Consider the following 26,407-nt stretch of genomic DNA (forward strand, 5'->3'; position numbering starts at 1 on the left):
CCTCCCTGCTGAAGACACCAGCAATTTCCTCAGCTGTGTGTTTCTTCACTTCACTTATCCAGTAAATGGATTTTCACCAGGAAGCCAAGGAACGGGTAGACTCCCTGAACCTGCTGCAGTTGTACAAATGTGAATGGACAGACACAGCAAAGCCACAACAGGGAGTTGTCTGGGACAGGTACAAGTCCCCAGGCAGGGGAGAGCTGGAGGAACAGAGATTTCTTCACCCTGGCTGAAAGGAGGGAGGGAGAGGGGAGAAGCCTGGCTCAGGGCAGTGGGCTTTGGCTCAGAGCCCTGCTGCTCTAGGGGCAAGAGGAGAGGGCTCGGGTAAGATGTCACCATCCCTTGCTTGTCTCATTTCTTTGAAAGGGCAGCTGATGATAGCACTTAGATGAACATTTGTCTGTAACTCCATCACTGGTTTCCATGGAAAATATTGTGTCACAGGGGAGTTTATGCATTCAAGGCAGGAAGAAGCTGAAGAACCAGAGAACCTGGGTAACAGGACTGGGAAAAGGCAGGTCAGGGGCTGTGCCTGTAACTCTGCCAGTGGGCTGTGCACACGGTCAGCGTGCTCTGCACTCATACCCCAGGCTGCACGGCTGCCACAGACGAACAGGGTTTCCAGAAGCCTGCAATGACACGGCCACGAGTTATTTTCATAAATCCTCACCCTTGCGAGGGTCTCTCCCCCAGATCACCCTGTGGGCTCCCAGCACCTCCCTCGGGCTGCCCCGTGCCCGGCAGCCCCGCACGGCTCGGTCCCGTGTCACTAGAGGGCACTCGGGTTATTTTTTCCACGAAGCCTTGACTATTAACATTCATAACATGCGCCGCGCTCCAGGCGCGGGTTGGCAATATTCTCTTACGGCAGCAGAGGGTTTTTTTCAGCTGTTTTGCAGGGAGCGGGAGCGATCACAAAGGCAGCTGCTGTTTTCCGAGGGGATGCCACAGGGGCTGCGGGCAGGGCCGGGAGTGGGAGCGAGTCCTGCCACACTGCCAAGGGGTGCTGGGGGAAAGATGGGTCCTGGACCGCATCCTGCTGCACTCCTAGGTGGTGCTGGGCCCTGGCCCCAGAGGGTGTTCCACAAAGTGTGCACTCCCAGTCTTCCGGAGCTCCAAATAAAATGAGAGCACTGACACATCTGAAGCTAGATGCCCAGTGAAGGATGAACGGGCGTCGTGGCTTTTGTTTGCAGCCTCTGCAGCAGATTGCTAATGCAGCAGTGAATACACTTCTGTAGGGGCCTAGAAAGGATCCTTCAGAAAGAGGTGAGTGGTGATCTGCCTGGACCAAGGGATTGCACTGCATTTCATGTTTGGATGGGCTTTTTTCCTCTATTTTGACCTGACACGAAGGCACCTGAAGTCCTGTCCTGGCTCTGGTGTCCCCAGCAGAGCAGAGGACCCAGCCACAGCCCACACACGGGCATGAGGCACAGCTCCAGGGATCAAGGCTGCGAGAGAGGGCCATGGAGGTCCTGGGTTCCCCAGCTGATCAGCTGCTCCCTGACACAGGGATACACAACCTGTGGCAAATTGGGTGCCTCTGCCACCCATGACTGGAAACAAAGCTTTTGCTTCCCAGCGGGTGCTGGAGCTGGCACACTGCTGTCACAGGAGGGGGGGGCTCACTGCGACCCTCCAGCCTTCCCCAGCAGCAGAGCACACGCCTCACCTCTGATGAAGCACATTTCTCTCTCACAAACCACATCTCATTAACAGTAATTCTTTCTAAGCTGTAGCTGGCATTCAAATCGAAGTAGAGTATTTTCCTTTATTTACTGCCACTTTATTTGTGCTGGAGTAGCAGCTAGAGGCTCTGATTGGGACCCCCTCGTGCAAGACATAATGAAAAGATGGTCCCTGCCCCAAAGAGCTTCCGGTTTAATTACAGAATGAGCGACAACAGATGGATGCCCCATACAGACAGGGAGGAGCACAAGGTAACAGGGAGACAATTATGATTAGCTTAATAACCCATGGTCACAGTACAGCAGCTGCCTGCCATTGTCACTAATTGTCACTCCAATTGTTGCAAAACAACTCTTGCAGTTTAATCTCAAATTGTTCTCTGTCTCCCAGGGGGAGAAAACCCAGATATTTTCCAACACCTTATGCCTCACCTCTCTACAAAACCATCCCACCAACCTTGAGAATGCAGGACATGTTGCCCCAGCACTGGTGCTTTTACAGGTCCCTTCCTGGCCCTCTTTGCTTCTCACATGGCCCTGAGACATGACAGCTGTTTCTGTCCCCTCCACTCCTGTCCCTGCCTGGTCTTCCCATAAAATGGGTGGAGGAGTACAAAGAACAGCGCCAGCAGGAGGGCAGACAGGGCACCATGCACCCAGCTCACACAGGAGCGAGCAGCAGGAGGAAATCTTGCTGCTGGAGGTCTGGCACTCTCCAACCACAGCCTGAGGGTCTAGCCCACCTTTCCATTTTTCTCTGTCTTTCTCAGCACCGTGACTCAGCTACACACAACTCCTCGCTCCCAGCATCCCTCCTGTGCTCTAACACTGCGACTGTTGCAGTGTAAGACCAAACTGCTGCCCCTTTTGTGACTGAAGTAATCATCACAATTTAAGCGGTATTTAATTGAAAACTACTCCCCTCTGTATCTCTCTTGACTAGGTATTTTGTGTGTATTTCTGTGTATTTTCTTCTATGTGTTTTTGTGTCTGCTTCCAGATTTCGACTATCTGGATTCATATTTGAAACATTTCCAGGAATCTGGCTTGTCCATGTCACACACAAATACACGTGCACATATTGCAGGACTTCTCCATGACCAAAGAGGAGGAGAAGTAGGGGGCACATCTGGCCACCCAGATTTGATTTCTACTCTGACTGAGCCCTAGTCTAGCAGAGGGAGTCTCAGGAGACTGAGGCTGCTCCTAAGCCCAGGCCCCACCAGGCACAGCTGCCCTGCCTGCCCCATTTCTACAGCCACCAGCCATCGTCCTCCGTGTGCACAGGCACGAATTCTTGCAAGGTGAGCTGGCCATGAGGTGACTTGGATCATCCCATCTCCCTGTTCCACATCTGCACATCTTACCTCAGACCAGAAAAAACAGCCTATAGTGCCTGCTGGGTTACACCCTGGCCCTCAGGGGTCTCCACTGGAGTGGGGTCATGAGCTCATGTGGCCATGCCAGCTCTCAGTAGTGTCTCCTAGGAAGGAGCAGAGCTGTGACCACTGTGTTACAGGGACCTCAACCCACGCTCTCTCCCTCCCAGAGGCTTGCTTTAAGCTTGGTTTCTTTTGCAGCTCTCCTCAGGCTGAAGGAGAAGACACCTGTGTAGAAAGCATGGCCCTGGGAGGGAGGATGCACTGCTCTGCACCACAGAGGGCCTGGCCCCGGGCTCTCCAGGGCTCAGGGGATTCCTGCAGCACCACACTTGCTGCTGCAGTGTGGCAAAGTGACAGCCAGCAGTAAGGAACAGAGGCTGGGCTGGCATCTCCTGCTTGTGCTCAAAGACTTCTTAGCTCTTCCTTGGCTCTTCCGTAAAGCTCTTCCAGCCAACAGAGCCCACGGGGAGCCAGGAGAGGCTCTGGTGGCCGGGCCAGCCTGGGCTCAGCCAGGTGAGCAGTGGGCTGCAGCCCAGCGCCGTGTGCCAGCACAGTGTGGCAGACACACACACCCCAAAACTGCTGGCTGCCAACACTGCTGTGGCTTGCTGTGCCACAGGCCTGGAGCAAAGGGGGTTGACAATTTACCAGGCATGATGGAGCCTGGGCAGCTTTGAGGGAGCTAAGTGGGAGCACTTGCACCAAAGCAAAGGTTAAGCTCATGAGTGCTGTGGGCAGCTGCTGGGCAGGCCTGGCTGTGTCCTGCCTGTAAAAGCCATTTCAGGGTACTCTGTCCACTTTGTAGTGTTCTAAAAGCAAAATATAAGTTGCTTGAGCCTTCAAGTAACTCAGATCACTCTGTGTCCTTGGATTCTCACATCAGGTCAAGCGTGAATAAATTGTACTTGCTGCTTTCCTAGATATATTGCTTTTGTTGGAACTGCAAACTGACAGGTTTACTAGCAAGCTGAAGAAAATCTCTGAGGTTTGGTTTATATTTTTATCCTGAGCATTAATAACTTGTTATTTATTCCACTATTATTAAAAAAATATATTAAAATATGTGAAGACTTTATGGCAGCTCCTGCTGAGTCATTTCAAAGTAGAAAAACTCCTTCACTAAAAATTAGCCCATGACATTTGTTAGCTAGGTTATCTGGGGTTGCATTCCTTTCCTTTTCCTACCTGGTAACTATTGACATGACAAGTACAAGCAAGGTACAAGATAAAGGGTAAATGTAAATTTAAAATAAAGCCTTCTGTGTTGAAAGGTGGGAACTGTGTTCCAATCAATCTGCTGCTACTGTTTTCCTTCTGTTGAAGTGGGTATAAGTCAGGGAAAAGGAAGATGCCACAGAATGTGGTGATGTGCTTGCTGCAGCCCAGGCTGCTGAACGAGGTATCTCAGGGCCTTAAAGACCATGAGAGTTGGAAATTATTTGCTGGCTCATGTTTTGCACCATATGTCCCAGCAGTTGAAGTACCTGCAAAGTGTGCTTGAGCAATGATATGCTGCCAGGACGAAGGCTGGTGTTCCTCAGCCTTTCAGCAACTCTGCTGAGGGAAATGATGACAGAAACTGCAGAATCTGTTGGTTTTTCTTTCTGTTGGGAATGCTGGTTGAACTTGCCAGCCAGCCCAGCAAAAAAAGGTGAAAGGCACCAGAGGCAATAAAAGGCAAGTCAGTGTACAACTTGCAGAGTTCAAAAATACTTGAACCAACCCTGTCAGTGAGATGATATTCCACAAATTGCAGTCAGAAAAAAAAAAAAAGCAGTCAAATAGAGCTGGGGGCAGGGGGGAACCCAACATAAACATGTATTAGGAAGAAAATATTGTTTTTTCTGAAGGATGCAGTAATCTATTTGAGACAGGTCTTGGTAAATCAGTGCTTCAGTGCCTTATTTGCAATGATGAGACAGATGATGTGAAATGATAAGAAGTCTTGCATAACTAATTCACTGCAATATTTCAGAGCTGTTAGTGGGATGATAGCAAGAGAAAATAGAGAAGACATTTGTGCCAAGATTTTTAAAAGCACTTCATAAAGAGAAAAGTTAAAGATTAATTGACTACTGGCTGTGGTATGATAATGCAGTAAAGCATTGAGTTAGACAGACAACTGGCTTAAAAGCAGCTTATGATGAGAGGCCAGGACTTGAGCACCAAAAAGCATTTGATTTTAAGACTTTAATTATCAGTAATGTCTTGTATTTTTAAATGGCTAGGTTGGGATATTGAAATATTAGTTACAAAATTTTCAGGTTAAGACAACAGTCGGATTTAATAAGCAGGAAGGGAGCTGGTATGTGTGCAATACAGCTCTGCTCTGAAAGGTGACTGTGAAAATGACATACTGGAATTTTTCTAACATGGTTATATTTCAGGGAAAAGCAAATGATTGTTTCATAACCACCTGCTCCGCAAACTGAACGGGAGATCCTTGAACGTCAGTAGGAATATTTGGAATATCTGCAGAGTTGGGTGCTTCTCAAAGTGAATCAGGGCATTGGTCTCTGACCTGAAGCCAATAAAGGAGAGATGGGTTTTAAAGTTGATGACTAATGTGAAACAATACATCAGGGAGACGTGCCAAGTTGCAAAGAGCACTGTCATGCAATACACTGCCAAGTATTTCTGAGTCCTATTCAGAAAAGTTTTGAGCTCATCAGTGTTGTGTGTCACTGCAATAAAACTGGGAGAAATAATGCTGTTGCTGGGGGTACAGAATGCAGAATCTGTGCCATATGGCCTGTGGTAGGTGCATTTTGATGAGACTATAGCACAAACCAAATGCAGTAGTTCCACAAATGCTGGTTTAGGACTTGTGTTAAATCTCATGAGCTATGATAGGTTTCAATTCTGCTTTTCCATTTAAGGAATCTTTAAGATGAAGTAAACATGTGCTTCATATAGGGGAGGCTGCTCAGGAATTCAGCTGCTCTGGGTACTGTGGTTTTGTCTGGGTAGTGTTTGAGGCTGAGTGACAAGTGTTGAGAGACAAAGAAACTCACAGGCCATCCAGAAACAGACAGAAGAAGATATATTAATAGCATAGCCTCAGCAGTCAGGAAGAGAATACCTGCCTTGTGTGTCCCTGTGTCTGTCTGTCCAGCCTGAATCCAGAGAGCTGCTCATTTGGATCAGGGCACTGACTGAAAGGCCTTCAGGGATGTCAGCAGCAGCACTGACTCAGACTATCTTGAGTCCTGTGTTTGGGAAGGCCTGGCTAGCTCCCTGGCATGAGGGGTCTGACTCTCTTGAGCATCACAGTTACATTTTACAAGCCTTAAAGAGCAGCTTCTGACATTCCCACATTCTTGTTTTCCTCCCTTCTCCAAACTGGGCATGCAACTCAGGTCACAGTCAACCCTTCTATTATTGTTTCAATTCCCCCAAGCCAGTAAAAATAGCTTGTAAAGGCTTTCATGTTATCTCTACCACCCATTTTTCAGTAATTCTGCAGGAACACTGCGCCCTGCTCCCTTGCTGAGCCTGAGCCTTCCAAGTAAATGTCTTTTGCATCTTTTCTTTTTTCTTTTTTTTTTTCAAAATCCTGCTGCAAACAGCTCAGCTATCTGGAAAATGGCCACTTACTCTTCACCTTTGCCCACTTCTCTGTTAAGAACCTCATTAAAGTGTTCCTCTGCCTTCCTGCAGTTGAATTCTTTAGAACTAAAAGCTTCCATTTTTCTTCTTTATCAGACTCACTCCCACTTCCTATCTTCCCTTCACTGCCACTTTTGTAAAATGCTCACATGCTGTTAGGACTCCTACTCTGCCCCATCATGTCCAGAAAGCCACAAAAGAAATATCTTTTGCTTCATCCTGTCAGCTTTTTGTACCCACTTTCAGCAATATCACATGGCTCTGCAAGAGGCTGATCTGGATTTTGAATGCAAACAATCAGTCACACAGCACATTAATCCTCAGATGCTTTTGTGTCATCCTCCCCATGTTGGGTGTATCTTGTAGAGACCAGGATCTTTCACAACTCTCATACAGCACTCTATCAAACCCTCAAATTCTTAGCATTTCTGTGATGTCCCTTTCTAGATTTGTGTTTCTCAAAGCCTCTGGGGTATTTCTATGGCTGTTCTGCATCTACTTCTTCATCATGCAGGTATTTATGCTATCAGCATTCTTAGGAGTCGCAGTCAGAACTGCTCAGGAGCCTGGTGTTCCGGGTTTCTGATTTCCTTAGCAACTGTCTCCTGGTTATGTGTCTGGTGCTCTCCCTGCACCAGCACCTATGGAACCTGATTTCTACCAAATTTGGCAAAAGCATAGAAATGGCAAAGATATTGTCATCCTGCAAGTTCTGTGTAAATGGGTGATTTAAGAGAGGAGGGTGAGAAGCTGAACTTTTACCCTCCCAGAGAGAAAGGCAAGACTGCCTCCAGGCCTTACCTATTGGGTCTGGCAACCAGCACAGCCAGAATCTTGTGGCACTCTGTTGAGAGCACACAGGAGGTAGGTGGGAAACAGAAAGGGAACTGGAAATATTGACATGAATCAGAAGGAAGTGGTAAATAAACACTTTGGCATACTACAGGGCTGGAGGACAGAGGCATGGGAAGCATGGGTGGGAAAGGCAGGTACAGGTCTGAGTGCTGGACACAGAGCAGTTCTGGGATGCTGCTATGGAAACGACACAGAGAATGAGTAGAAGAGTGATGGTTAGTGCACAGGGCACAGATGCACTGGAAAAAGGCTCCTTAGTTCTGCAGCTCGTGAGCACTCTCCATCCTGGGTCACTGCTGACAAATGCAATGACAAGATAAACAGTGACCTGATCTCTGGAGCTCTGCTTCATATCTCTAGGTGTGGCACACTTAGCAGATCTCATCCCTTGGAACTATTCACAGCCCCAGGACTCTCAACATGTGATTGGTTTCTTCCTCTGTTTTAGCACTTAGTTCTCTTGTGCATTTCTTTTGACAGCTTGAGAAAACCAGCATGTATCTGGGCAGTTCTTCATGGACTGGTCCTGTCTTTTCATTATTCACTTCTGCAGTGACTACTGACAAAGCAGATACCATGCTCCCTTTTTTATCCTGAAACAGCAAATTTATTCACTGAGGGCTTCAAAACTGGTGACTGCTAATAACCCAGGCTCATCATAATACATGCTCACACTGCATATCCAGCTGGCTTGCTTCTGCTACAAAACAGTGGCTTTGCTCATTTTTAAATGAGAGTGTTCCAGCTCTCTCAACTTTTGCATGGCTGTGATACTCCTCAATGTTCTATTTTGGGGGGTGGCCTAACTGCATAGGATCAAAACATTCCACATTCCAAGATCCACTTGAATGTATTGTTGTTAGGTGATTTCCCAATGTGTATTTGAGTTTCATACAAATCAGGGCTTTTATAGGAGAAATGTTCAGCATATGCTCAACCTGCACTCTAAAGAACCAGGCTTCTTCACCTGAACCTTCTCCTTCAGCCTGATGAGGAAAGGAACCTGCAGACAAAAACTACTGAAGGATTAGCTGTGTGCCCATGGGAATATAGAAGTCCTTCTGCAGGGTCATACACTAGCTGGAAAGGGCCATTAAAACACCATTAGAGCTCATACTTTGTGCTGAATGAGCCCCACAGCCCTGCCTCGGGGTAGTGAAAATGGAGCAAACCTTCACTGGAGCCTCAGGAGCTTTCTCAAGGGGAAAGGCAGCAGGCAGAAGGAGGTGCAGGCAGAACAGGACAAGCTGTAAACTTGCAGGGCATCTGGGTCTAACCTGAGCTGCAGCCTGGTGGCTGCATGCCAACTGCATTAAAATCACAGAAGGAAGGCGGCTGAAAAAGATCTTTCAGTTCATCAAGCCCAGCTGTAAACCTCACACTGCCATGTCCACCAGCAATGCCATGGCCTGTCCCACACAGACAGGACAGCTACTCACAGCTAGGAGACAGATGGCCACCTTAGATACATGAGCCTGCCTAAATGCCATCAGGGACAAAATCCTGGAATAGCTGTCCACCCAGGGCTCAGAGTGGCTCAGACCTTGGGCTGCTGCCCCAAATTCCCGTGTGTGCCTCCAGCCAGTGCTATCCTTGTGCTTTGCTAGGACCCCACAACAGGAGCTGCACACCACCCTGCTCAGTGGTGGCTGCTCCTGGAGGAGGTTTTCACACTAGTAACACACCAGATGTTTTTGGGGCAAGATGAATGGGTGGACATGACTAGTGAGGACCTGGAAAGGTAAATCCATCAGTTAGCTTAGTGCACTCTTTGTCACGTTCAGAGAGACCCTGTCAGCCCTGCAGGTTCAGTGTCTCTGCAGGTTCCCTACTGTGAGGCCTGGCTGATATCACCTCCCTTCTGCCCAAAGCCCATTTGCCCCAGGAAGAAGGCAATTACATAAATCAGCAATGCTTCCCTGTGGCACAGCAGGCCAAAGGTATCCTGGAGGTGATCCCCTCTGCTGAGCCCTGGTGAGGCCCAGCTGGAGCATTGTGTCTAGCTCTGGGCTCCCCAGGACAAGGCAGACATGGACACAGTGGAGAGAGTCCAGGGAGGGAACACTATGACAATTAAGAGACTGGACCATCCCTCTTATGGGGAAAGGCTGAGAGCCTGTTCAACCTGGAAAAGAGAATGCTCAAGGAGATCTTAGCAATGTGTAATAAAATAAATACCTGAAGTGAGAGTGCAAAGAGAATGGAGCCAGACTGTTTTCAGTGGTGCCACTGACAGGACGAGGCAGTGGGCAGTGGGAAACCTGGGACTTTCTATCTGAACATCCAGAAACACTTTTTCTCCCTGAGGGTGACTGAGAACTGGCACAGGTTGCCCGGAGAGATTGAGGAGTCTCCACCCCTGGAAATATTCTCTCACCCCTTATAGATACTGCCCTGGGGCTCTAGGTAGCCCTGCTTGAGCAGGAGGAGTGGGATCAGATGACCTCCAGAAGTCCCTTCCAACCCCAGCCACTCTGTGATTCTGTAACAGAAAGAGTGAAGAGCATGTGTAACACCTGGACTTCTAAAAAAGGTGACTTCAACTTTCTACCATGACAATGAGTGATTACATTTGGAAGCTGTCCCTGAGATTCTGCTTGAGCTGAAGCTTGCTGTGAGTACTTTGCATTTACTGGTAGAAACTACACCCAGGTGGATGGTTCAGAGACCAAATGTATTTAAATTAGGCATGTGGATTTGCATCTTAATCATGTTATCATGATTAAGTAGTACCTCAGCATTACCTGAGGCAACCATAGACTACACACCTAAACGAAACCTGAAATAGTCAAAGCCCTTCTGCTTTACATATGTCAGTGCAGATTTTCACATCTGCAGGGCAAATCATAGATTGGCAAGCAGCATTTTAACGATTGAAAGAGACAGCCTTGTCCAGGACAGGCCCCAATTAACTTCAGTAACGATGAATGCTTTGAAATAATGTATCCTGTTCCTGGACCATCACAAAATTAAATTTAGGCCTTGTCCTACTCCTAACATAATCAATAACAAAACCTCAGGATCAGATGGACATCAGTGGATTTCAATGAAGTTATGACTGATTCTATCAGCCCTGGGGAGTTTTGTTATTGACAGAGTGAGTCTGTGCAATTTGCTATTGACTCCAATGAAGTCATGGCAATTTACTGTAGCTGAGGATCTACCACCCCCCACCTCCTGCTTAACAGCAAGAACAAAAGCACTACCCATTTAGAATGGGAATAGAATAGAATAGAATAGAATAGAATAGAATAGAATAGAATAGAATAGAATAGAATAGAATAGTTTGTTATTGTGATCATGCAGTCCAAGCCCTTTCCAGTGTTTGACCACCCTCTCAGTAAAGAATGCTTCCCAATGTCCAGTCTCAACCTCCCTGATGTAGCTTTGAACCATGTGTTATGTCACTGGATCTCAAAGAGAAGAGACCAGCACCTCCCTCTGCACTTCCCCTTCTCAGGAAGCTGTGGAAAGCAATGAGATCACCCCACAGCCTCCTTTTCTGCAAACTAGACAGGTCCAAAGTTCTTAGCCACTCCTCACAGCACATTCCTTCCAGCCCTTTCACCTTCAGCTTTGTTGCGCTCCTCTGGATGCATTCAAGGTCCTCACACCCTCCTTAAATTGTGGGGACCAGGATGGCACACAATATTCAAAAAGAGAGATCTCAACTTCATGCTCTTCTGCATTGCCTAGCCTGAGCTCTTCAGCCTGTGACAATGGCCACTTCAGTTTTAGAAAAGTCCCCATTTCTCCATCAGAGCTAAGACTCCGAACAAGTGATAACCACAGCAGCTGCCTCCTCATACATCTACCTCATACATCTTATGTCAGAGGAGCAGCTCTCAAACCCCAGGCTCCTTGGGGAATCCTTCCTTGCTATTTCTCCCACGGTGTTTGCTGGTCAGAAGACCTCCTCACATGGGACTAGGGACTCCTAGCACCATGTGGTAATCGCTGCCTGGTCTTTTACCTCTAAAAATAGGGCTTTGATCAGAGATTTGTGATGCCATTAAATGGATTTTTGACACTGTCACACACCAGCAGATGCAGCCTCTACCCCCATGTTAGTGGGAATTGCACCCACACCTGTAACATGGTGTTTGGTCTTGTCTGGGAAGCTGAAATCCCAACTGAAGCAGCTCATCACAGATGGAATTTTCAGAACTTCACTAAAATGTGGGGAACATTTCAACACTATATGGAGAAAGCCAAAATATTTAAGAGCTGGGGCTGCGGATAACTTTATATTTCCAGGAGTGGTTGAGGGCTGGCAGTTACAGAGCTGGCTGGATTCCTCTGTGGGACCAGCAGCTGTCCTCTCCTTCTTCACTGCAGCTGGAGTGCCAGCCTTGCTGCTACTCCTTCTGAAGTCAGGTGAATGCCCTACTAGGGGCATTGCCAGTCACCATACAGCCCCCATCCCCAATTTAGCTGATGCATGTCCAGCTCTTCAGGATCCTCCCTGGCTTTTTGTCTGCCCTTGCCCTTGATTCCTCCACAGACTTCTGAAAAGTCCAGGTGTGCCACTGGAGGATGAGTAACTCATCACTCTTCTCACAAAGAAGGGGATCAGCATGGGGAATGACAGAGAGCCAGCCCTCAGCAGGGAGGTAGGAAGTGAGCAGATCAAATATTTCTGGTGGGTGGTGGGCTGGCAGTGTCTGGGAGCAGGGGAGCCAGGCAGGGGTAGCATTCACCTTTGCCTGCAGTGCTGTGAAGTCCAGGTCTCTTCTGAAGTGCTGTCAACGTTGTTACAAATCTTTGTAATTGCTAACATGTGAGATGAGACAGAGGCCTTTGGCACTGCTCCGTGCTGTGGAGGGGTAACTCTGCAGATCCACACTGAGTGCCTCTGGATGTGCAATGGTGCAGTCAAGATCAGCCTGAAGCTCGGCTGAAATCTTTATTCAGAGCAAATGAATAGGAGCAAAATGTCTTCTTTGCACATTGTCAGAACAATCACTTTGGTTTTGGAAGAGGTTTTATCGAACAGAAAAGTGAGAATTATCAGGAGCACTCTTTCAGGATATTTGATGCTGATGCTGGTACAGTTATTTTTTCACTGTCCTAGGATACTGTGAATTTAAGCCATTTTGGTCCTACCTGTGCCTCTCTGAACAGTGCTCAGAAATTTATAATAAAGCCAATCCCATCAGCTGGGAATGGCTTGCCAGGTCACCATTACTGAAGGAGTAAAAGCATTTTTCTGCACAGTGTCTCCTGCTGCTTTTAGGGCAGTGTACAACTGCATTTTTCCTGCATGCTATTTAGGTTCTGCCTGCATCTTAGAAAGAGATTGGAATATTTTCTGATTTCAACTTCTCATTACCACAAAATTATTATCTATGGATTGTTCATTGTGGAGAGGGAACCAGGGAAGAGAGCACAATAGAACTTGCTCTTTATTTTGATTACACATTTTCTGAAAATCAAAGAGCACTTTGTCAGAGAAGAATGAAGTATGTATTAAAGTAACATTACTTAAAATGCAAAAATATTTCATTCAAAGCAGATTAGTTCTATTCCTTTTAGAGAGACTTAGTTGTGCTTATCTCCATGGGAACACTACTATTAAAGTCAGTGACAGATTTTTAAAGGTTCAAGAGAGAAGATGGAAGAAGTTTTATTTTTCATCTCCTATCATTCCTCTCAAGACATAAATTAATAAAATGCAGTATTAATTTAAAATGTGGTATGAGTAACACTGCTACTCTTAGCAACCCAGGAGAACTACAGATTAGTTAAGAAACATATTTCCTATATATTTATTGCACATATTACCTAAAACTCCCCTTATTCTCTACAATGAACAGTACAACTGTCACCACGGTGCCAGAGCATCTAGCAAAAAACAAAAAAGCCCACAAAACAAAATCAGATAATCTTAGTCTAGCGTCAACCCAGGCGCAAAAAATTGCCTCCAGCAACGATGCTTTTCACACTTTGTACAAAGATTGATCTGACCAAGTCTGGCAGATGTGAAGTTGCAGTAACAAACACTATTAAATGACAAAATGGCAGCTGTACAAAGAGCAAGACATGGTGCTGTGACTTGCAAGACATCATAATGTTTGAGAAGTATTAGGGGGTTTTAACATCATCTCTGTGCCACTGCGTCCACCTTCCTGGGAGATCCAGGAAGAACTATGAGCCTAAGGAGGGGTTTTTGTTTTGTTTTGTCACTCTTTCAAACTGCCATGTGCCTAAACAGATTGGACCATTGAGCCAGTGTTTTCCTTAGGATAGTGTGGACTTGAAATCAGAACTGAAATAAAAATGAGCTGTTGTGTTGCCTAAACGTGGTGATGACATTCTGCTCCAGATGTCCACGACAATGACCTCATCTAAACCCATAGTTCTCTACACTTCAGCCTTTTTCAGACAAATGCTGGGAGGGGGAAAAAAACCAAGAAAGAAAAGAACAAGTGATCTCATAATGATTTTGATGAAAGCAGCTGCCCACTTCAGTTAATGCTGCACTCAAAGTGTGAATGGAATGGGAAGCTTTTTAATTTGATGGGATCCATTTCAGGCTCCTCAAATGCAACTGCCCGTAAGGAGGAAATGTAGATTAGTAAAACCAATGGCTTCCTGAAACACCAGCAGACAGGCAAGATTCCTTCTTTCAGGTGAACTTACATGGGCATAAATTATTGAGTAAGACAACTGGATGAGCATGAAAAAAATAGATTAAATGATGTGTTTGGGAACCTGCTGCAGCTAGACTGGGGGAAGTGAGGGGTTATGCTTATTAAGGCACTCTGCTCCTTAAGTCCTGCAAAGCAAACCACTCAGAAGAGACAGTGTCCCTAAAAGTCTTTACTAATACACCTAATAAATTTTTGCTTCTTTGTTTTTTGTTCTCTTTAAGGAAGCATGCAGCAAGTACAAAATCTTTTCACATCCTAGTTTGCTTCACCTTCAGTCAAAATGTTGGGCTGTACCATCACTAAAATCTAGATGTTTACAAGAGCAAAACAGAAGCACTGCCAACAAATGCACCCAATGGCAGAACACACTTAACAGGAGGTAACTTGCCAAGCAGCTTTGTTGCTCTCCTCTTTTTTCTTTTTTTTTTCTTTTCTAATTTATGTTATGGGAAAACATTTAATGAGAATTGGAAATGTCCAGACTCTCAGCCTTTCCCAGCACTTTCCTGTGAACAACTGCCCGTTCTTTCCTCCCACTTCACTCATCATCATGTGCAAAGGGAAGAGCATTAGTGCAACTCCCTTGCTCAGATATTGCATTACCAGAGCTGAAGCAGACAGAGCTCCCTGCAAGCTGAAGCACAGTTCTAGCACTCACCAACAAAGGGGCAGAGACTTTGTCTTCTCTGAGAAATTTCCTGTGTACTTGCCATGGTGGCTAACAAACCAGTGGTGACTTTGCTGTTGTTTTTAATATTGACTGCATTAGCTCAATGTTCAGGCTTACACGGTGCAATGTCATCAAAGACAGCCCCCACTGATAGATTATTTTGGCTCCCAGTATAGATGACAGCTGTATATTTACACTGTGTTTGGCAAGAAAGGATTTTTTAGGATATTGCCAAATACAAACAGAGCTGGAAAGGTGACAGTTTCCTAAAAAATAATTCCAGGAAGGAAAGTCATGATAACAACAAGATACAAAGCAGTCGTGTGACTTTTAGACATGCTTAACTCTTTTTTATATTCTACTTTGGAACTCATTACTATGAGCTTTCTCTGATTTCAATTTAATTATCTTCTGCATTCTAGATCCTTAGAATACTCCTCCCTTGCTGCACATTAGTAATTTTCTGTCAGTTAAAAATTTTATCTAATTTCCTTAATGAATAGAATATACTTAGGTCTTCTAGCTAGATTTGTAGCTATTTAGACTCTCTTTTGTTTAATACTATAAAAACAATTTAGGCAAAAACCAATATATTGCAACTTGATGCTTTTTTCTCTTTTTCTAGAATTATCTGTTTGAATGTAACAAAGGAGATGGTTGCGACATCTTCACTTTTTATTTTTAGCATGGTGTTTCCCTTGTTAATGAGCTATGCTTGCAATTTCTGTCCATACTCTGTATTTCTTCATTTTCCTTAATTCCAAAATGATCTGTGGGTGGATTTTCCTGAAGTCATAAAGCAGTGACACAGCTATTTCCTGCTGCCATCAAAATTCTGTAACAGAATTTCTCCCTCTATAAGTTACTTGGAGTACAGCCACCAAAAAAAACCCACCCCCCCCACCAAAAAAAAAAAACAACAACCAACCAAACAAAAAAAAAACCCTAAGTTGATTGAGTTCATTGGATTCATAAAAACTTTTCAATAGCCACATGGACTTTGTGCCTTCAGTTCTGCCCATCTACAATTATTCCAGATAAGTGAGAAAACTTGTTCACTTGACAAAAAAACCCCAGAAAAAACCTAAACAAACAAACAAAAAACCCCTTAAAATTTAAAATCAGATCTGTTCCAGAAAAAAGGGCTGTATTTTTCCACTTAAATATGCCATAGGAAAAAGGAACTGGTAAGATGGATCATTTAGTTCATTTTAGCCAGATCACATTTATTTTTAGCCTATGGAATTGGCACAGATGAGTAACAGAAGCAGAATACCTTCAGCTACATTTCCAAGTTTACATACAATTCCTAGTAGGAATACCAAATGTCACCTTTTAGCTCAGTAGAGTTTAGGGTTTTTTTTCATAGATGAAATCCTCGCTGCGAAAACCCAGACTTACTTACAATGCAGACGGCTTTTAACTCTTTGCAAGGGTTTTTTAAAACAAAATTTCAGCTAATTCTGGAATACCTACAGTACGGCTCATGAATAATCCTGCACGTGCTGCTCGGATGCACTAAAGCTCCCATAGCTGCTAAAGCCGGATTCAATGTCATCTGTCACCCATCTGTCGTCCTGCCAGCACCGGACCCGGCTCTTCCCTGCTACTGGCGCAAGTCAGGAGTAGCTCCCGAAATCCCTGAATTCTGCTAATGCAAAACAGACTGAGGAGACTGGGAACAACAGAGCGATTGGTAGGTAGAGATGGCTATTTCTTCACCAGCTGCAATCTCCTTTATCTCTTCCTCGCTGGAGGAGGTGATGATAATCATCACCTGCAGGGACAGATAAGAAGGGCAAAGACAGATATTGTAACAGCATCTTTAGACCTCTGTTCTCGCTGGCCATCACTCTGATCAACTGCGCGAAAATTACTCTCCAAAGTGGTAATAAGCTGAAAATGTTAGGCTCTCCTTTTAAATAAAGCAACGGCACCAGAAAACAATTGTGATTGTTAAAATACCAAGGCTCCTCTAAAGGAATGTATCTGTGATATGACACAGTATGAGGTCAGATGAAGCAACTGTAACCAAGGAGGAACACCTCGAGAGAACAATGAAAACCTCGAGATCTGCTGCAAAATATTTTTTTTTTCAAGTGGATGTTTGCAAAAGGAATTACAAAGAGACAGAAGTTATTCAGGAAAAACAAAACTATTTTAGTCTACTGTGGGTTTTCTTTGTTTTAAAATTATAGGTTCTCTGTGTGATTCATAGGATCTTCTATCAACTTGCATTTTTTAGAATTAACAGGTCGCAACACGCCTGTATCTTCTTGACCCAGGTACTAGGTCCAAATGCACAGGATGGTATTATCATGAACTGAATAGCTTTCAAATGTAACAGATATCTGCTGTCAGAGAGATATCAAACATCTGAGGGCCAAGGGATGCTAGAAACAGGTATTTCTGTGTCCCGTGGCCTGCTCCACAGTAAATATCCCATCGCCCTGCCTGGGTGTGCTCCGGCCCTTGGGAAAGGGCAGCTCCTGCTCGGGTTTGGCCCTGGAGGTGACAGAGGGGCCGGCTCAGGGCTTTCAGCAGGGACCGACATGTCACGTCCGACCGTGAGCAGAGGCCAGGCCGGCTCTGCTGCCCGAGGCAGGCTGTTCCCGGCAGACACGGCCGCCTCCTCTCCGCTGCCATGCTTTTGAACGCACAGCGCTTCATCTGCCTGCCGGGGGAGCCAGGCGAGGGAGCAGCATCCTTGCCAGCTCAGCTTTGCATCAGGACCTGACCGGCTGCATTCCTGCAGGAGCAAACTCCCAGCCCAAGCTACTCAGCATCTTGCCTTGAGGTGCTGCAGCTTCCAGAGGGAACAGTTCTCAGAATAAGCTGTGATGGGAAAAAAAGCAGTGCTGGGGAAAGGTTTGAGCGCCTTACCCTGCTCCTTCAAGGGACCAAGGGCAGCAGCTGTGAACACACAGGGCTCTTTTTGCCCAGGCTAGCTGCTGCTGGGAAATAAAGTCCTGTCACCAGGGAGGTTCTAAAAGGCATAAAAAGCCTTCCAGACACCATGTCCTGCTGCAAAGCCGTGCCTACCCTGCCAGCCCCATTGAGGCAAGTCACAGAGCAGGGAGTCGTGACCAGGGCTGGGAAAGAGAAGGCCCCACTCCAGGTTCAATGGGAGAATTCTCCCAATGGCCACAGCACCCAGTGAAGACCCGTGGGGATGGTGGCCCTGGGGTCACCACATCCTTCATGGGAACCCATGGCCTGGCACGGCCAGGTGCGGGGCTGGCTGGCTCGGGCAGGAGCTGGGTGGCTTGGGCAGTCCCCAGGGCATCTGCCTGACCAGTGGGGACGGGGCTTTTCCCTGGAGCCCTGTCGGGATGGCACAGGCCAGGGCACACACACTGGACACACACGTTGTCCATGAAATGGGAATCATTATCTGGTGAATCATTGTCAGAACTGCACACTCAAGAGAGACATTGATTATTTATTCCAGCGTTGTGCAAGCCTGGGTGCTCAGTGGTATTGCACAAATCAAGCACAAGCCACTGGAGTTTCTGCACCTTTATTCATAAACAGAAATTCAGAGTTAGCAACTTCCCAAGCTCAGCCCCTCTACTAGGATTGGTTATTTCCATACAAGTTACATAACCCCAGCTAACTTCTACACATGCTCAGAGAAAGGGTCTTCATCTGGGCAGGGGTCTTTCTGACCTATAGGTGTGATCTTTAGTATTACACTTAGGATGGTTCAGCAATAGGATACTTGGACCTTGAGCATTTTGCCCAAGTTGGCAAGGGAGCCCCTGGAGCAGCTCCAGTGGAAAACAGGAAGGATAACTGGGGGACTGGAGCCTCTCTCTTCTGAGGAAAGGCTGAGGGAGCAGGTCCTGTTCAGCCTCGAGAAAACACAACTGAGAGGGGACCCCGTCAATGTCTACAAGAATCTGAAGCAAGGTGGCAAGAGGATGGAACCAGGCTCTTCTCGGTGGTGCCGAGCCATAGAAAAGAGGCAATGGGCAGGAACTGATGCACAGGAAGTTCCACCCGAACATGAGGAAGAACTTCACTGTGCACAGACCACACACGGGCACTGGCTGCCCGGAGAGGGTGTGGAGTCTCCCTCACTGGAGATATCAAAGAACTATCTGGATGCCATCCTGTGCCATGTCCTCTGGGGTGACCCTGCTCCAGCAGGGAGGTTGGACAAGGCCCCGTTGTGGTCCCGGACCCATTCCGAGAGCCTGTGGCTGTGTGCACGTAGGCAGGCACCAGCACGGCCATGGGCTGCCTGCCCGGAGCCCCTCAGTGCCAGCGGGTCCTGCCTGGCCCTCTGACTAGGGCTCCTCTCTCGTGCTTGAAGGCACAGGCTGATGTGACACCAAAGAACCTCCTGACTGGGATAACACACAGACACACACACAGAGACACGAAAGTGCCGACGCGGACGCGCAGCCCACGCCGCCCCTCGCGCCCTCCGTGGCGAATCTGCCGCTACGGGGCGCCGCCCGGCCCAATCTTCCGGCGCGGCTTCGCGCGGCCCTGCCCACGTCGGAGCGCGCGGGCGCCGCGCGGTGGGCGTGGCCGGAGGCGCTCCGAGGGCCGCGCCGGGCGCGGGGAGGAGGAGCGGCATCGGCAGCGGGATCGGCCCTTCCCCGCCGCCGGGGCGAGGCCGCAGCGGAGCGGGGCGGGGGGTGGCCGGGTCCGGCCCATGGACCGTCCGTGCCCGGCGCGGAGCCCGTGGAAGGAGCCGCTCGGCCGCGGGAGGCGGCGCGGAGCGGCTGAGAGCGGCTGAGCCCCGGGGCCTTCGCTTCGCCCCGTCCCGTCCGCGCCCCGCGCCCGCCGCCCGAGCGGCACCATGTCGGCCAAGGTGCGGCTGAAGCGGCTGGAGCAGCTGGTGCTGGACGGGCCGCAGCGGCACGACAGCGTGCTGAGCGTGGAGACCCTGCTCGACCTCCTGGTCGGCGTCTACGCCGAGTGCAGCCGCGACTCGCCGCTCCGCCGCGACCGATACGTGTCCGACTTCCTCGAGTGGGGTGAGCCCGGGCGGGGGCCGCGGGCCGGGGGGCGCCGGGCCGGGCCGGGCCGGGCCCGCAGTGCGCTCCCTCCGCCGCTGCCGGCTGCGGCCGGAGACGCCGCCCCTGGATGCGGCGCCTCCCTGGGGAACACCCCCGCCGCCAGCCGGGCCTTGACCCTGCCGCTCTCCTCCCTCGGTCCCGGGCGAGCCGCTTGGCAGCCGGCTGCGGGAGCGGCAGCGGAGTGTCCTTGGCCTGAAACCGTGCTCGGCTTAGCCCGAAACGTCAGGCTAAGCCAGTGCTCCTCGGAGGGTTTCCTACCTGGGGGAGGGGAGAGCGCCAGGCTCAGGCTTTGAAGTGTTGCTCCGGTGCCGGCTCCTTGCTTTGGGGAGGGCGTGTGTGTGTGTGTGGCTCGAAGAAACAACAGTTCCCGTTCATCATGCTGTCTTTTTAATTTGGGCATGCCCCCCCAAGGACAGAGTATTTCTAGGCAGCCTTTCTGAGAGCTTTGTTTAATGGTTCCCTACTGTTCAGCAGCCTGATAACGAGAGACCTCCAGTAGTCCGGAGCATGCTGACAAAAGAAGATGTGGATACTTTTGATGGCACTTAGGATAAAAGTTTTCCGTCCAATGTTGGTTAGTTAAGGCTATTGACTAGAGGTATGTGGAGAGCAGAGATCTTTCCCTGCTGCATGTCTAAATGAATTTATGTTAAAACGGCCATGGTGGCTGACTGGTTTATTCAGCTGAGTAAGTTATGAATAATAATGTATGACGAGTGTGACTTAACTTCTCCATGGAATAAGAATTGGAGGGGAGGGAGGAGTGATCATTGCTCACGAGAATGTTGCCCCGTTTATCAGCTGTTCCATGCATGTACAGTTAATTAGGCTTTAAAAGAGCACTCTTAAAAAATCAAAAAACAAAACAAAAAAAAAACCCAACCAACAAAACAAAGGATTTCCTAAGGGAGAGGGAGGGGCAGATTTACTTCAGTAAATGCAAATGTGTGTCTTTAGCACTAGAGACCAGAGCACTAACATGAAGGGACAGCTGGTTCTCCTTAATTTCAGTGGGGACCACCACTCTTTGTCATACACTAACAAACTAAGAGGATTCACTTCCTGGACTCTTCTATTGACGTCAGTAATGCGATTGCCAACTGAATAATTAACCACTTTATCACATCTGCCCCGCAAGGCTGCAGCCCGGGGAGCATTGATTATTTGTTTTGTCATGGGAGCTTTGGATGTCTTCTGCAAAGAGCATTCAGGGTTTTTTTGTTTTCAAGCTGATGGCTTGAAGGAGTGAGCACCAGCAAATTGTTAAGTGTGATAGATCAGAGTGCAGCAGACTTTGAAAACTGAAGTTGGAAGGGTTTGGGGCAGGCCAGAGAATGATATGCTTTTTCTGTAGCACTGCTGGTGGTTGTGTCTTACTCATTGATCCCAGCGTTGTCATTTTTTGTGTGATGGAGAGGCCAATTATCCAATTGTTTATAAAATTGCTTCTTTTAATTCTATTTATTGTGTTCACTGAATGTGAAAAGGTTACTGACTTGATGAAAAGTATAGCTCGCAATAAAAACAGTGTGTAGGTTTTACTGCAGTGTGGGATTACCCTGGTATAACAAAGTGCCTATTCAATAAATAATTGAAATGTATGTGAGCTACCATCTGGTGCTGCAGAGTAGGGATAAAAGTTTGTAATCCAGGCTCTTGATGGTAAGGGGGTGGACCTAAGTCTGGACTGTATATCTGTGTTCCATCAACAAGGGATACCCTTAAAACCAATTACAGTTAATACTGTGAGTTCCTTCCTTTCCTTCAAGCTGCTAAAAACAAGTAAGTGCCAGCAATGAGACACCTTTTATCTGTGTCCTGATGCCCTCACAGTGTGTTTCCACTGACAAGGAACTTGTTTCTGCCTCCAGCTAATAAGGAAAATATCATGCCAAACATGCTAATCTTCCTTATGTCATGATGTGTCTTAATTACAGCCTGATTTGCTGTTAGAAGATATTCTGGATTAATGTGCAGAAGATTTCTGTGCTGTTATGTGTCTGTAGAAGCATGAGAGTGTAGTTAAATATTTGGGATATACTTTGAAGATCAGTGTTTCTTTATCAACTGGAGACAGAAGGCATTTCCTTTTGACAAAATGGAGACTTACCACTGACAATGGAAATAAGCCGCATAGGTATTACATTTGAATTAACATGAGCTATATAACAAACATTTTTTTTTTACAATTGTGATTTTAAAACTGGGTGTGAGGTATCACACATGTAAAATTCCCTTGAAATGATTCAGGGTGGCTAATGGACTTGCTTGCCTTCTTCATTGGCTAGAGAAAATAGAGTTCAGGTGTGGTAGTTGAGCCTGGGCTTTTTCCTGGCTGTGGGGTGCAGAGAAGATTGTGAATTGTGTGGTGTAGTTGCTGGATATGGATATCTCTGCCTTCTGACAGGTCATGGTGCTGCTCATACTCCGTAGCTGGTGGATGCTGGAGAAATGGGGAGTCCAGAAAATTAAGTTCCATGTTCATATTGTGAGACTCAGGCCACCTCCTCTCTATTCAACATCTGTGGAAGCCTTGCACCTTACTTGAGGAGGCTGATAAACTCCAAATGGTGCATCCCATTGCTTCTGTCCTATTAATTCCTCTGCTGCTTCCTGGTAGTCCTGCCACAGGCTTAAATCTTCTTCCTATTTGCTAACCATAGAAGAGTGCAGGGTGTGGTCCTTTGCCTTGAGGCAGCTTGTGGCTTCCATTGCTTTACAAATCTTGTAAGAATCTGCCATTTTAACCTTGTCAATTACAGCTTTCCCATGGTGAATGGAGCTTTCAAAAAGGCTGGTTTTTTCCCTATACTGGATGTATAATACACATTTCTTTATGCCAAGTGTCTTTGGAGAAGAGCTAGCTGAACTGCAAGTGAGGAGTCCAAAGTCCTTTTCTTGTAGTTATTTTTATTTATAACTTCTGTTGAATAAGCTCACACCCAGTTGGTTATCACTGTTATATTGTTTATGTAATAGATATTGAAATAATGCTCAGTATTCTTAGTAGGAATTGAATCCAAGTCTGTTAGGTAGCAGACCCCTGTCTACATGTTCAGAAAGAACTTCCCAAATCTGTGCTTAGTGTCTTTTAAACTGTTGCTGCATCTGCTGCTCCTAGAGTGAGAAATAGTGAGGAGTCCTGTTTATTCTAGTTGGCTTTGCTCATTGCTCTCTGAAAGTGGGACTGCCTGAAGCTGTCAGCAGGCACCAAGGAGGCTGCTGGACTTTGGACTTACCTGATGGACTGTGGGTGCTGCAGTGAGTATTGTCCTTACACTGCAGAGGGACGTCCCAAGAGACTTTTCCTGCAGAAAATGCTGTCCCTTGTTTACCCTGATAAGGAGAGAAGCACAAGAGTGCTGGAGCAGCAGTCACAGCTCAGGTGTCTGCACCACCTGTCCTTTGGCTTTCAGGTACAGCATGTTCCTCCCCATGGAGCCTCTTGTTCTCTCATACTGAGGCATCCAAGTCTTGCATAACCCTGTGCTGGAGTGGCTGCTTGCAGGGCACCTTGCTGCCTGGCATCACTTCTGTGCTGGCTTGACATCACCTTGTTTTTCAGGAGTTATCTTAGCAGGCTGTGGCTGGTGCTCGCTGCCCCTTCCTTCCAGTCACCAGGGACTGGCGCAACCGGCTGCTCCGTTTTTGGACAGCTGCTTGTCACAGTTTACAGCCAGTAGTCAAATATGTTCAGGGGAGAGTCTCAGGAATGGGCCTTATTGGTATTCAAAATGATCCTGGTCCTGCACAGCCTCTCTTGCTTCAGCCTTTGTTTCCTCTGACCCTGTTTCATACTGCTGGTCTGCTACAGAAGGCAGGGTGGTATGTGTCCCCATACACTTCATTCAGTGTTGTCTCACTCCCAGACTATGTAGTGGCTGGTTCTCTCTGTGGCAGCACCTCAAACCCCATGTCAGAGCAGTTCAGTAGTTTGTTTTTGTTTAACGCAAGCTCACAAGATACTTCTGTGGACTGTTTCTCCTTGTTTGTCGTCAGCTGTCAGTTTGAATGCTGACTTAACTTCTGTGTTCTCAGTTTGTGCAAGGTCTGCTACCCAGCTAGAGTGGTGTTCTGCTTTTGGATGGTGGTGGTGGAGATTTTTGTCTCTGTGTTTTTCTTTTTTCCTGAAAGGAACTCTAAGGATGGTCAAGCTGTGGGGAGCATGAAGAAGATGCACATGATTAGCACAAGTAGGCCAGCTTGGCACCTGCTACTGAGCTCTTAAAGACAGTCTGGCATAATAGACAATGGGTGATGGTGTAGTAAGATCAATATATTCCCAGTCTGGACTAGAGGAGATAAAATATACACACAGAGTGCTCAAAACAACCTCTAGCCTAGTCCTGAATTGCCACTTTTGGGTACATATTTGTTACACTTGAGTCTGGACCATAGATGGAAAAAATCATACACAGAGCATTGACCAGGAAGGGCTGCTGTGCTGGTGCAGTGATTCACAACTTTAGGTCACTGTTGGGACTGGTGCTTCAAGTTTGGATTTTGCCATTGAGAGGGGCTCTATGAGCTTTGCAAGTTGACTCTGAGACCTAGTGTCTCCTCCTTTCAGCTCTGCTTAAAGAGGCACCTTAACCTTTCAGATAAAAAAATACCTAATTAGGGAAGGGATAACCTTGCAGGATGGCCTTTCTGTCAGAACAGTGTAGAGCCTGTTCTCTCAGCCTGACAGCAGTTGTGTTCAGAAGTGTACATGTGAGCCTGAGAAAGGGTCTTGCCAGCCTGCACTGGAGCATCTTCTAAACCAGCTGCAGGGTTGGCCTCGTCCTGTGTCACAGGTACTGCTGTACTAGAAAAAGTACTGGGTAAGGGCAGGGGCACAACGTGTGCCAGGTCTGCTGCTAGCACAGGAGGCAGAACTGTCCTCAAGTATTTTTGAGATGACCTCAGAGCTTGATGGACTTTAGACTTTTAGGGTTGCTTATGAGGATCTGTTGGTCTTTTGGGGTTATACCAGGAAAAACTGTCACTTGATAACACGTCATATCTCTTGACTTGAGGGCTTAAATTCCTCTCTTCCTTCCCTTTGGCACTCCTCTCCCTCCCCTGCTTGCAGAAATACACATAAAAATCCAGGAAGGGGCCTCGGGCTCTGCCAGCTCATATAACGTCCTTCTCTGTGCAGGCAGAAGCTGTGCAGTGAGTGATAAGCCTGTTGGGCACATGTGTGAAGTGATAGCAGTTGGATAATGAAGACAGCTGATGAACAAGAAAACTGAATTTCAGATTTTGGCTTAGTTTCATACATCATCCTCTATCCACCAAAGCCTGTTACGATCCCTTGTAGCAGAGCTAGTGACAGGAGGGTGTGGACTGAGGGCCCACAGGGACCTTGCTACAGGTGCCTTGCAGATATTCTGGAAAGGTGAGTGGTGGTGACCATGGGTTTTTTTGTGCACTGTGGATGCAGCTGGAACTCTTCCCTGCTTCTGAAGGCTTTCCTGTGGTCATAGATGGGGCACCATAGCTTGGATCACCTTCCCTAACGAGGTCATGATGGTCATCTGGCAGAATAGTGTGACCCTGGCTGCTGAATCCCAGTTTCCTGCATTCTCTGCTTTGATGAAACTGGTTTTGTTCTTTTCAAAGATGTATGTTAGGGTTAATTCATGTTGAAGTAGCCCCGACTTTCATGTTAGCTTTGACAGCATTGTGGTCAGGGCTAGTGACATGAGGGCAGGTTAAAATCCTGCTGCTGTATGATGCTGGACTCTTTACAGGACATCTGTTTTATTTTGTTATTTTTAGAATGAGACAATCTTTTAATGACTTTTTCTGTAAAACTTCGTGCTGTGAAGCACTGGGACTGAATATTGCAGTCATGTTTTAGTAGTGGCAAAGTAACAGGGTCTGGAGGATGAGAGGCCCATTGGCAAGTGCTATTAAGGTGACAGATGGCCTGGGTGAAGATTGTCTTTTGTCCCATAGAAGGAACTCAGTATTGCTTTTCTCCTGTGGATGGAGGTGCTAATAAAGAGCACCAGTCTTTAGTTAGGGCTTGAGGAATTATGTGGTATATTGAAGGCTGTGATCTATATTTTGCATCTAAATTTTGTTTATCTATGAAAACTCAGAAGGGGGTAAATGAGCCACTGATAAGTTTGTCTTCATACAGGAAAATGTGTGCAGCTAGTAGCTTCTAGATGGTACATGATAAAGTGTAAGATTATAATGCAGAAGTAAGATTTCATAAGCATCCATAAATCTAACTTTTTTTCCTGTCTTGTTTCACTTGCAAATCTAAATTATTTTCATATTGATTTTTCACAGATAAGATATAATATTTTGCAAAAAAATCACTCAATTTGCATCCTTAAAACTTGCATGGTTGTCAGAGTTACACATTATCAGTGGAAATGTCAGGAAAGTCAGTTTAGTCAACAGAATTTTTCTATCAAATTAAGTTGAACTGATCTATTTTTGCAAACAATTAATGTGTGGGAATGAGTCCGTTTCTTCCACACCTACTAGGACAAATGATTTTAATTGTGGG

The 26,407-nt window shown here is 46.8% G+C and overlaps 1 protein-coding gene and 1 long non-coding RNA gene across 13 annotated transcripts in view; one reads left to right on the forward strand and one right to left on the reverse strand.

The window, feature by feature from the left end:
• Positions 1 to 20,265, reverse strand: part of LOC135302606 (uncharacterized) — a 43,934-nt gene extending 23,669 nt beyond the window's left edge. The window contains exon 1 of one of the 2 annotated variants that reach the window (XR_010364195.1): positions 20,155 to 20,265. This is a non-coding gene — a long non-coding RNA (uncharacterized LOC135302606). Of the gene's footprint in view, positions 1 to 16,339; positions 16,473 to 20,154 lie in introns of those variants that run through there. The other variant, XR_010364196.1, reaches the window with a different exon arrangement.
• Positions 19,396 to 26,407, forward strand: part of CDC42BPB (CDC42 binding protein kinase beta) — a 90,530-nt gene continuing 83,518 nt past the window's right edge. For 10 of the 11 annotated variants that reach the window (XM_064423275.1, XM_064423277.1, XM_064423278.1 and 7 more), the window contains exon 1: positions 19,397 to 19,854. In XM_064423275.1, coding sequence (XP_064279345.1) covers positions 19,677 to 19,854 — 178 coding nt within the window. In that variant the 5' untranslated portion in view covers positions 19,397 to 19,676. Of the gene's footprint in view, positions 19,855 to 26,407 lie in introns of all 11 variants that reach the window. The other variant, XM_064423276.1, reaches the window with a different exon arrangement.

This window comes from Passer domesticus, chromosome 6 (assembly GCF_036417665.1).
Source record: "Passer domesticus isolate bPasDom1 chromosome 6, bPasDom1.hap1, whole genome shotgun sequence".
NCBI lineage: Eukaryota > Metazoa > Chordata > Aves > Passeriformes > Passeridae > Passer > Passer domesticus.